The 12,822-nt window shown below is 42.0% G+C and overlaps 1 protein-coding gene across 16 annotated transcripts in view; it reads left to right on the forward strand.

Moving 5' to 3' along the window:
* KALRN (kalirin RhoGEF kinase) overlaps positions 1-12,822 on the forward strand; it is a 483,631-nt gene that overhangs the window by 203,168 nt on the left and 267,641 nt on the right. For all 16 annotated transcript variants that reach the window (XR_014171512.1, XM_081924435.1, XM_081924445.1 and 13 more), the window contains 2 exons: positions 3,164-3,238; positions 10,754-10,868. Coding sequence is in view for 14 of the 16 variants with exons in the window: in XM_081924435.1 (XP_081780561.1) it covers positions 3,164-3,238; positions 10,754-10,868 (190 nt within the window). In the remaining 2 variants the exon portion in view is untranslated. The remainder of the gene's footprint in view (positions 1-3,163; positions 3,239-10,753; positions 10,869-12,822) is intronic.

The raw sequence follows: 12,822 nt of genomic DNA on the forward strand, positions 1-12,822 counted from the left end.
TATGTATCATTGTGGCCTGCTCCAGCAGTTCAGCTAGGCAGATAACTTCATCTCCTCCTCACAAAATCTAAACCTCTTGCTCCATATCTTTCTTAATAAAACCTCTCCTCGGGATCACTCCTCCCAAGACACACACACACACACACACACACACACACACACGACTTCCACACTGCCTCTCCACAAATTTCTCTCCCACTTGGGGTTTCCTTCAAAGATGTACAGTATAAGGCATACCATGACTTTACTTATGGTACCTTTAAAATAAGGCCTACTGAGTTCGTGTGTTTGTTTCAGGCACCTGAAGCCCACGTGTTAAATTTTTGTGGAGAGAGCACGGTTGAGGTAAAAGTTCACCAGTTCAGGAGAAAATACATTTAAGGGCCCATTTAGTTAACAGCTATGATACCAGTTTGGATTGAAAGGGAAGCTTTGGCTTTCTTAGTAATGCTGTCTAGGGGAAGGCCCACAGGAGCTTGAGGTACCATCTAGAAGATTTTGGGGTGACTCAAAAGGTACGTTTTTCAGGGGAAGTTGTTAAAAGTCTGCTGGAAATTATCACTTTTGTGTTTGCCACTATCTTCAGAATTGTGAATATTACATAAAGTTTTTGTTAATTTAATGGTATTGTGGTTTTATATTGAAACCTCTCCTGAGGTAATATATGACAGCATGCGCGCTCTCTCTCTCTCTCTCTCTCTCTCTCTCTCTCTCTCTCACACACACACACACACACACACACACACACACTCCATTTGAAGTTGGCTTTCTGAAAACAAATCTTGGAGCCCAAGAAATGTCTAGTTGTCCATTTCTCCTATAAAGCAGAGGATAATAATAAAATAATATTTTATTATTTGCATGGCAGATTCCTGCCAGAGCCTGGCATTTTTTCCAAAGGGTTTGGCTTCACAGTTTCTGCTTTGGGCTTTGATAGATAATGGAGCTTCTACCACCTCAGGGGTTAGAATAGATTTGTCAGATTCAATATGGGACTGGGTGCTGTTTACCACAGCAGAATTCTAATGGCAGAAGTTATACCTGTTTTAAATATTACCTTTTATATAACAACATCACTACAACAACCAAAAGCCCCATCTAGCAACTCAAGAGCATAAATACCCCTGCAAAATAGGGCTGATCGCACCTTGTACTGCTAATTATGTCAAGCTCATCCAAACTGTGTTATTTGCACAGGCTTTGCAGAAAACAAATATGTGAAAGTTTGGGGGCAAGCATGCTTGGAAAAAGTATTTCCTTTTTATGCTAACTTTCATATTTTCAGTAAAAAAAAACAGAAACACCCATCACGTTAGTCATGCCTCATTAGAAAGAGAAAAGTATACTCCTGGGCTAAAAGACTTTCATTTCAGGTTAGTGGACGGAAGTGGCTTCTAATCATTGGCTTCATCTTCTGTCCTACATCTTTCGGTTTAAAGCCAAGAAAAGTTATATTTCTTTGTCTTATCATAACCTTTGTTGTCTTGACAATGTGGGTGGATTTATTACTGTATAGTTCTTATCATGTGGGAGAGCATGTATTGTTTGCTCTTCTGTGCACCATAGCAACCAAAAATGTGACCTCCTTCAAACTCTCAAGCAACAGCTGAGCAGCTTCCAGTCTGCCAAGGAATGACTCATTCACCTTGGCAGGGAGCAGACATGCTCCTGGTTTTGGAATGGCAGGAAATCTTTACTTCATTGGCCTTCCTAGGGAGGACAAAGTAATGATTTATTAATCCAATTCCTATATGAAGAGGAAGCTCCAAGGCCAAATAAACAAGACACCATACAACACTTTTGTTTGCAAAGAGTGCAGCAAATTATATTTCAGCCAGTGCTTTTTTTTCTGGGGGGGACGCAGGGGGACACATATCCCTAAACATTTTGTGAATCTACGGTAAATTTGGCCTCGTTGAGGGGCAGTATTTCAATATGAGTAGGAAAACGAGAGTACCCCTAGAATTCTTTTAAGAAAAAACAACATTGATTTCAGCTATAACCCATTATTGGAACCTCTCTTTGTAGCATTTATGTGGCCATCTACTGTACATGAGTTGCTATGTAACTTCATCAGCTGCACAGAGCACATTCTGAAGCTGGGTGTATTAATGGATATGTGATGGGAGAGGCTACCCATTTCCAGAACTATATTCAGGTATACAGCAGTGGGCAGGCATAAAAACCCAGCTGCTTTCTTTGTAAAAAACCACAAATAACAGGATGCAGGCAAGACAGACCTTGTCTTCATTGTCTTCCTTAAGTTCAAAGCTGAGATTGCTGCAGGAGGATGTGGATTTTAGAACAGCAACAGTTTCATGACAGAAAAAAATGGGTAGGCGAAAAGACTCCCCCCATGATATTCTAAAACTGGGATCCCCAATGTGTTGACACAATCCGCACAGTTCAAGCATGTTTACTTGGAAGTAAGTTCCACTGGATTTGAAGAAATTTTAGTTTCAAGTAAATGTATTTTTTATATGACACCTGAGCTCCACCTGTACGAGTAAGTCCTTTCACTTTGCTGAACATGTGGATTAGGCAGTATTTTGCATTTGCACTACATCAGCAAAATACCGGTATACCTACATGGGGGATGAGGGTTGTCTTTCTGGTATATATTTCTTACACAAATATTGGTCACTTGTTATCTGTATAGAGCCATGACATTTTTCATTTTGGCTGCAGCCATACTTAGAATGGAATTAGGTAATGTACTTATAGTTTTGATAATTTATGGCAGCTGTAAAGATTAGGAATTGCAAGTGCTGTTAATTAGTTATATTACTGAATGCTCAGTTTCATATGAGAAATGATTTTATTTTGTTATGACCTGTGGGTTTGTTTTGTTGTTGTTATATCTTTTATATTAGTCACTTACTCATTTCTTGTTCCTGATATTGTCATGACCTGACAACAGTGATAATAAATAGAAGCTTGTGCGGTGCTTTTTGTACGTTTTGACAGATAGCATGCTGCCTTCCCTTTTTATTTGGAAGAAAATTAGTGTTGAGAAAAGAATGTTTTCTGTATTTCCATAGCTTGATCTACAAATTGTAGGCAATCACTTGTTGATTGGGGCAGTCTGGAACACATTGCAAGCACTGTCAAAGGCAGACTCCTTTCTAATCAAGACATTCCTATTTTCTTCTCGTTTTTGCAGGATCTTTCCGAAATGATGGTTTAAAAGCTGCTGATGTCCTTCCCATACTAAAGGAAAAAGTTGCCTTTGTGTCAGGTGGGTTCATTACTCTGTGAGCACATTGCACCAGTGAAAATTTTATAAGTATAGCAGCAATATATAACAGAATATTACGGAATAGATTATAATCTGCTTGCTAGATTTTAAGCACAACTACTCATAATTCGGTCCAGTTGTATTCTTAGAGACTTGCTTAGTTAGGGAAAGGCCATAACTCAATGGTAGGGCATAATGTTTTGCATGCAAAAGTTCCCATGTTAAATCCCTGGCATTTTCAAGCAGAACTGGAAAGACTCCAGCTTGAAACTCTGGAGAACCACAATTAATCAGTGTAGATCATACTGAACTAGTGGTCTGAGTTGGTATAAGGCAACTTCCTAAGTGTGTGTAGGATTGCAACCTCATTCACGTATTGGGTCACTGATTTAAATGCAGTAATTTAAGAAGTACCGTATTTTTCGCCCTATAGGACGCACCGGCTCATAGGGCGCACCTAGTTTTTTTGGGGGGAAATAAAGGGGGGGGAATTATTCCCCCCCAGCTGCGGATGTCTGTCCGAAGCGCGGGGCGCTCTGCTTCGGCACGCCCCGCGCTCTGTGCAGCAGGCTGCGGATGTCTGTCCGAAGCGCGGGGCACTCTGCTTTGGCACGCCCCGCGCTCCGGGCAAGCAGGCTGCTATCCGCAACCTAGGGAGCCCTGCGGGAACTCCCACAGGCTCCCCAGGCTTGCTGATAGCTTCCTGAAGCCTGGAGAGCGAGAGGGGTCGGTGTGCACGGTAATTTTTGTTGCTGTCAGTAATTAAAGGTGGTGGTATATGGTTTTACAGCGAGCTGAAACACATTCAGGATATTTTCAAATTTCAAATTTGAGTTCCAGTGCCACGTTAAAACCAAATGTTTGGACAGAATTTGAATGTGAGAATGTTAACTTTCTGAAAACTGCATGATGGCTTGGCATTTAAGTTATACTTTCCACTTTTGATTAGTGTGTTCTAAAAACAGTTCAGGAGGAAAGGAAAGGCAACTGGCAGGAGGCAGAGTAAAAGTAGAAGACCTTCATGCAAGGACAGGGGATTCAGAACAAGTGATTAGTGATTATTGAACAAAACAAAAAGGTTTTAAAGGGTGACCAGGCGCAAAGGACGCATCCTCCCATTTATATGTGATAGAATTGTGCAGGACCACGTATAATCACAGCACTGGGAAACAAACAAACAAGATTAACGGAAGTTGTCCATCCACCACCTAGACCAGGCTTCCTCAAACTCGGCCCTCCAGATGTTTTGAGACTACAATTCCCATCATCCCTGACCAGTGGTCCTGCTAGCTAGGGATCATGGGTGTTGTAGGCCAAAAACATCTGGAGGGCCAAGTTTGAGGAAGCCTGACCTAGACCACAGTCTGCATAATTTGCTGTCCTTGCCATCCCCAAGTGCTGTTAATGTTAGAGCCATGATAATGGTGAGGATCCCTAGGTGAGGAGAGTTGCAGTAACACAGAAAAAGTCAGTTACAGTATATGAATTGGCTCTTGCCCTTAATTGCTATTAGAAATACTGCACCTATTGTTTTGAGGTGTGAATGGATTTCCAGTTCAAAAGGTAGATTTCATCATACCTTACATGTCACGAATCGCTTAGTCCGCAAGTAGAAGTCTGACCCAAACCTGCGCAGGTTGCACAGAATGAAAAGATTGCTCACTACTCTTGGTCAATGAATTCCTCTTCAGTTTCTTTAAAGAGATGTCAGAGGAAGACACTTGGGACATCTCAGCTTGCTTTGCTGCTTTGTCTCTGCATGGAAAGGCAATCATTTCTGACACAGCTATTTCAATAGCAGCCTTCCCTCTCAATGATCTGCAGACATAATAGGCAGAGCCAAGGCTCACCAGTGGCTTTTGAAAATGTAGGGCAAATCTTTGCAACCTATTGTGACAGTATAAAGAGGGTTATCCTTTAATATGGAGCTCAAGTGCTGTTTGTTTGCTGTGGACTGCATGTCAGTTGAAGAGATTTCACAGAACAGTCTGTGGCATGCAAATGGTAGGAACTTGGAAGCAAATGCTTTCACAAAGAAAAGTAATTTGGCCCACTTCCACATGTTGGTCCTTACCTTGCAGGATTTCCTCCATCTTCGTGTCCTTCTTTCCTGGTATACCCTTCTCTGTGACCATTGCTCCTTCCCATATGTGCCCAGCTTGCTTAGAAGACTCCATCCCATCTTCCTTGTTGCTTCGTATATCAAGACACCTTGACATAATCAGAACACTGAAATTTAGTTCCTGAATGATACCTTTGCCTTTGTTTACAATCTATATACCAAACATACTCTTTTTAGAAAGCCTTTGCCTTAACTTCTTAGTTTTCACTCCCAGTGGAAACAAAGCTTAAGTACATGTAGCTACATATTCATCTTCTGGTATCCTTGCTTCTTTCTCCCCTTCCCTTTTGTTGGCTCCCCAACTATCATTTTAAATTGTAAGCTCTTTCAAGCAGGCATCTTACTTTTGACTTACCCATTAAGGTAGGACCAGCCTGGAACATTTTGCTGTTTCAAACAGAGCCCCCAGTCCCACCCTCGCTGTGCCTCACTGTCATCTTCTGCTCCTCCTCCTCTCCCACTCCACTTCTGCTGGCGCACCTGGGTTTCCCAGTAGTGGGGGGACATGACCACAGCAAGGGGGCACAGCCACAGTGGCAGAGGAGCAGGAGCAGCAAGCACTCAGCAGTGACAAGTGCCCCGTGTCCCCTGTCCCCACTGCATTCTACTGCCACCTCCTGTTCCTCCTCCTTTGCAGCCATGCCCACCACGGCCACCAGTACACCAGGATTTCCTGGCTGTGGCGCTGGGGGAGGGTATGGACACAATGGGAGGTGTGTGACCAGAGCAGCAGAGGACCAGAGAAGGAGGTGGGTGCCCATCAGTGTGCAGCAGGCACACTACAATGGTGGTTCTGACCACGGGAGCCTGTGGGTTCATGGCACTATATGTATATTGTTAGTGAGGCCGTGAACAGATTTTTTGAGAGCAAGGATACTTGCTGGAAATTGCTCATGTGAATGTTATGTTCACATAAATTTGGCTGTGTTTGGTGTGTCTGTTATGAGGAATTAACCTTTGGAAAGATCTGGAAAGAATAAATGATGGCTGTTAAAGGGAAATGAACATGAGGAAGGAAATACAGAATGACCTGAGTGTTACAGTCCACACATTAAAAAAAAAATCCATGTGAGAAAAATCACATATGAAAAATATGTCATCTTTCCATGCACTCAAAATTAAAATTATTTAGTTGCTAATTAATGACAGCTGCGAACATGCATATAGACACCAGAGGAGGGGAATGTTCCTAGGAGAGTATTGTCTCTGTGTGTGCCCAATTGCAGTCTTCAAAATGTGGTTGGTACTTAGAGCTGGCATAGCAGATTCTATCTAGCATCATAGAAACTCTCAGCCAAATAAGAAATGAAATAATCTCTTTGGGGTTTCTTTCTTATTCATCCATATGATGTGGCAGTTCATATAAAAATTAGTAGACTGTGGAGGCGCTGGCTACATTTTATTTTGCATATGTTTTAACAATAACCATAATCTAAACCAGAGAGGTAAGTACAGCTATTACCTGCCACTACGCCTTATGTAGTTTCCAGATGCCATCAAAGACATTCACCTGTTTCCAAGCTGAGGGAAACCTTAAATGCTTCTCCTTAACTAGTTTGATTGGGGTTAATGAGGCCACATATGCTGACCAAGTAAATGCAGCTCCTTTCTCTCGGGGCCAGTAAAACCAGAGAGGGATCAAACTTTCACCCACCTGGATTCTGTTTACTCAGAACCTGCTGAAATCTAGACAAGAATCAAAGCTCATTGAAAATCCCCCTGGAATCTGCAAGGACTTCCAGAGTAGCCCCTAGAGTCTCTCACAAGGCCTGCATATATCATGAAATCCAATCAGCAAACCATGCCTTTTTAATTAACTGTTGGGACTTTTATTGAAGCAGAATAAGTTCAACAAGACAAGTTAAATAACAGGGTCAGGGGTGGAATTAATAGAATCTTAAGAGGAGAAAGTCATAGAGATATTGTGCCCATCAACAACTTTGGAGTCAAGCTTTCAACCTTCCTCCACTGGCCCTGCCCCTGTGCTTATAATAACAGCCTGACCTACAGAAATTAATTGAGCAGGTGAAGTTTTTTCTACCTCAGGAATGAGTTTATGGGTGATCTAAGTGAGTTGTATTGTGGGGTAATAAGTAGTATGTTGAAGCAGGGAGGAATTGATTGCTTCTCTGAATGTTGCCTTGGGCTCCTTGGATGAAGGACAGGATGTGAATGTGGCAAATAAATAAAACAGATATGATGCCTGAAAATGCTGACCTTGGTTCAGAACAGCCCTGTGTTTAACCAGAAGGTGTTTAGAATCACCTGCCAACTTTACCTTTACTTTCACAAGCTATGCTGATCTACAAAAAGTGGACGATACAGTTGGCAAATGTTACTGATTTAAGATCACATCCAATAAATCTGACACTGAATAACATCAGATTAGTAATACAGTGGTACCTCAGGTTAAGAACTTAATTCATTCCGGAGGCCCATTCTTAACCTGAAACTTTTCTTAACATGAGGTACCACTTTAGCTAATGGGGCCTCCCGCTTCTGCTGTGCCGCCGCCATGTGATTTCTGTTCTCATTCTGAAGCAAAGTTCTTAATCCGAGGTACTATTTCTGGGTTAGCGGAGTCTGTAACCTGAAGCGTCTGTAATCTGAAGCATCTGTAACCCAAGGTACCACTGTAGTAATAATTTATTATTACAGTCAAAGACCAGTTCAGAAGCAGAACTGAGACTGCTTTCAGATTCATAAATTATGCCAGCTTAACTGGAAAATAGTGGGTATAGCTTACTCTGCTTAACTTTTGTACAGTGGTATATTGGTTGTCAAATGGCTTGGCTCCCGAACAAATCAGCTCCCGAACGCCGCAAACCCGGAAGCCAAACATTCGTAAACCCGGAAACCGAACATCTGATGCGGCTTCCGCAGCTTCTGATTGAGTGCAGGAAGCTCCTGCAGCCAATTGGAAGCTGCGCCTTGGTTTTCGAACTGTTTCAGGAGTCGAATGGACTCCCAGAATGGATTAAATTCAACAACCAAGGTACCACTGTATACTCCACCCATCTGAATGGGTTACCTCAGCCACTCTGGGCAGCTCCCAACAGATTAGAAAAAAGTGTGATACACCAGACATTAAAGGCTTCCCAATACAGGGCTGCTTTCAGATATCTTCTAAAATCTTCTAAAACATTTCCTTGACATCTGACAGGAGGGAGTTCCACAGGGCGGGTGTGACTACCAATAAGGCCCTCTGGCTGGTTCTCTGTAACTTCGCTTCTTACAATGAGGAAACTGCCAGAAGGCCCTTGGAACTGGACCTCAGTGTCTGGGCTGAACAATGGGAGTGGAGATGCTCCTTCAGGTATGCAGGGCCTCAGTTGTTTAGGGCTTTAAATGTCAACACCAACACTTTGAATTGTGCTTGGAAATGTACAGGGATCCAATCTAGATCTTTTAGGACTGGTATTATATGATCCCAGCAGGCACTCCCAGTCCCCTGTCTGGCAGCCACATTCTGGGAAGGGGAATACCATGTTCCTTGAGGGGAAACATAGGTCATAAATAATAGAATCATAGAATTGTAGAGTTGGAAGGGGCCCCTAGGGTCAAATAGTCCAACCCTCTACAGTGCAACCCTCTCAATATCAACTAAAGCATCTATGACAGATGGCCATCCAACCTCTGTTTAAAGACCTACATAGAAGGAGAGGTCATCACCTTCTAAGGAAGTCTGTTCCACTGTCAAGCAGCTCTCACTGTCAGAAAGTTCTTCCTGATATTTAGTCGGAATCTCCTTTCTTGTAACTTGAAGCCATTGGTTCTAGTCCTACCCTCCAGATCAGGAGAAAACAAGCTTCCTCCATCTTCCATGTGACATCCCTTCAGATATTTGAAGATGCCTATCATATCTTCCCTCAGTCTCCTCTTTTACAGGCTAAACATACCCAGCTCCTTCAACTGTTCCCCATAAGGCTTGGTTTCCAGACCCCTGATCAACTTGGTCGTCCTCCTCTACACACATTCCAGTTTGTTAATATCCTTCCTAAATTGTGGCACCCATAAATGGACAAAGTATTCAAGGTGTGGTCTGACCAAGGCAAAATAGAGTAGCATATATGTATTTTTATAGACACTTCCACCTAATATATGTGTTTATACCATCAGAAACTATGAGTTACTGATACTGTATGTATCAAAACCAAAAAGTGGGAAGGACAAGCAACCAGTTCCCTAATCTAGAAGGAGCTTGCAGTAGTAACCTGTGTGTTGGCGTGGAACCTTAGAGCCTCCCACCTGACACCGGCAGCACTACAGCTTAGCTGGATGGGGTAGGGCAACTATGAGGTTGGGGCTGTGTTAGTGCACTAGTGTAGCCAATCTGGTGCTTCTGCCAGTGCGCCCACATAACCCCAAATTGACTGGCCTAAGCTGTGATGAGTAATAACCCTCAAACACATCCAAAACCTGCTTCTACAAATCCATCTCTTATTATCCAGGATAGATGGAACTACAGATTATATGTTAAGGTTTCCATGGAAATCAGCAAGAGAAAGGTTGATTCAGTTCCCATTAAAAGGGTGCAAATTGCTATGGATTAAGCATAAATTATCTCAGAACAATTGTGCTCACCTGGCATGGTTAGGTCTGTTGCTAAGGCCAAGCAACAAGTGTGAGTGTAACCTATAATTCAACTTAAAATCAATGCCTGCTCATTATGGAAATTTTTGGAACAGCTTTTGTGTGTGTGTTTCTCCTCATAAAGGCAAGGAGCTTTAAAACTATGAGCCTGCTTCAAAAATCACAGAAAAACAAATATTCCCTGTTGGTGGGAAACTTCCTAAATAACATATTTTAAAGGTTGTGTGAAGAGGCATAGGACTCAACCTTGTAAAATGTCACAGCACACATCAAAATCATTCCCCCATTAAAAAAAAAGGAAAAACAACAGCATATTTCTGGAGTTTGGGCAACTGTTCCCTTCTTTTTTTAAAAAAAAAAACTATGTTGAGGAAAGCAGAACAATCGCTGGCTAAATGTGTCAAGATAAAAACTGGATAACATCCTCATTTGGTCTTCCTGTAAAATATGAGTGAATGACGCATGGCAATTCCCCCAATTAATGCCTTTTCTGCCAGTATTGTAGCTTCTCTAGAATCTTTGGGATGTGTGATTAATGCAAGCCCAGTGAAGCTGTGTATACCCTTGAACTGTGGGCACAAATTCATAGATTTGTAGAGCATAAGGCAACAAGCATAAGGCAACTCCCACATTGTAACCCATTTTATGTATGATCAGCAGCATGTCCACTGAAGTAGTATGGAGTGAGTGGAAACATTGATGATGAAACTGCTTCTTAGTCATTTGAGTCTGTCAGCTTGGCTCATATAATGTAATGTGCTTCCTGGTTAATTTTCTAACAACCCGTTATTTTCCTGCAGGTGGCCGTGATAAACGGGGAGGTCCCATCCTGACATTTCCAGCACGCAGCAATCACGACAGAATAAGGCAGGAAGACCTTCGGAAACTTGTGACTTACTTGGCTAGCGTGCCAAGGTAAAAGTTCAAAAGAAATGCATTGGTGGGGAGGATATGTTCTTGGCAAGCTGCTCACTTCCAAGTATTGGCCTTTGGTACATTTTTGTATGCCCTGCCAGGGAAAACAGCAGCTCTGCCTTTCATGTGCACTCTAATCATATCTTAGGCAGCCAAATAAGGCCAAACACACACACACACTCATGACACCATATGAGAACAGAGCAGAAACTGACTGAAAGGCTAGAGATTTAGGTTTGGTTATGTGTCATGTATGAAAACAGCACAATTCATTTACAGATTATTTCATTCTGTGCGTGCAAAATTGAAAAAGCAGAGGGGGAGGTTTCTTTTTGGCATTTTCACAAATGTTCAATGTGGTTTTTGCACTTACATCCATAACACAGATATAAGCTCTAGAATAGCTAGAATGAATGTTCATTTTGTTTAAAATGGATACCCCTCCATATTATAACTTGCATTTAGCAATGGGCACAGGTGACTGCTGGCCATGGGTCTTGGGACAGAACTCTGGGGCTGCTTTCCAGGGGTGGGATGTGTGCTGCTGCCTACAATAACATACAAGATGATCTGAGAACTTTTTTCCATCTCTGTCACTCTTTGTACTTTGACTTTATAATCATACCTCAGGGCCTACTGGTGTACTCAAAATCAGTCTGGTCGCCTGTGTGCTTTCAGAATGGTCACAGAAGTGACCCAAGTAAACACAGAGCACCATCATTATTCCCCTCAGAACATCATCTTTCCTTCTCTCCATCACCAATTCCCATTTCCCCAAGTTAAAGTCCACCCTATTTTCCGCAGTAATCACTACTACCAATCTCAACTGACTTTTCAGTCCCTTTTGGTCATAGCCCATGATGTTCCCTTCTAAATCCATTAGGAAACTTTCCCCCCAGGTTCTAATTTTTCAGGTCAAAGTTTTTTTCACCTCAGTATTTTCCTATTCCGTTTTCAGCCCCTCTGTCATACTGTTAAATATCTTGTACTATATCTCTATTATCCCCTTCAGAACACACAGTCTCTCTCTTCTCTTGTCCCTATATTCCCACAGCCTCCCCATATTTCTCTAAGGAATTATTCCCCTTGAAACACTTCTAAAACCTCCCACCCATTGATTCTAAGGTTATAGCAATTTAAAAATACAGTACTACCAATAGTTTAAAACAAATTACAATCACAGGAATAGGGTTGGCCATAGAATATATATTGCAGGTGTCAAAGGCCAGAGGTATGTCTTTGTCCTATTCTAGTTATCCAATAATTATAGTGAATTTCTTCTGAGCAGCGAATAAAATTTGAATTATTTAAAATTACACTTCAGATTGCTTGCTGTGATGGTAATAAGTGTTTCAATTAAAGTAGCTATGTAATCCTGACAGCCAGGATCTAAGAACCTCTGTCCCTCATATGCTGTGTTCTTTCTGCTCTCTCTAAATGCTTTGGCTGACATGCAAAGGTTCTTACTGTGTTCTCACTTACCATCTGTGGATCAGATGGTAAAGTGCGCAAATGTTGTGGGCTCCTAGATGGAAGCTTGCAGCTGATTTGTTTCTCCCTAGTCTTTTTTACTCCTACACTGTGCTGAGCTACGCCAACACCCTCTCCACTCCATCTTCAAAAAATGAGTTCTTTCTACCTACTAGATTTTCTGTGGTATGGGGAAAACTTGATTAAATGAAGAAAAGGTACAGGCTGACAAATTCACGATAAACTGCTATGTGGAGGCATCTCTAGACTCAGAGATTGATCTAGCTGTGTGTTAGCATAGCAAAGGAGTCACACTTCCATAGTTACCTGGTGATGTGGGACGAGCTTAAACCTGAATAAGAATAAAACCTAAATCAGACTAGCAGAGCAGATATTTGGAGGCTGAGAGATCTAGCAGCTAGGTTATACACACCGCAATAAACCTTCAGATTTAATTTCCTGAGGAAACTTTTGCTTTCAGTCT

The sequence above is a fragment of the Podarcis melisellensis genome, assembly GCF_964234715.1.
Source record: "Podarcis melisellensis genome assembly, chromosome: 1".
In the NCBI taxonomy this organism is placed as follows: Eukaryota; Metazoa; Chordata; class Lepidosauria; order Squamata; family Lacertidae; genus Podarcis; species Podarcis melisellensis.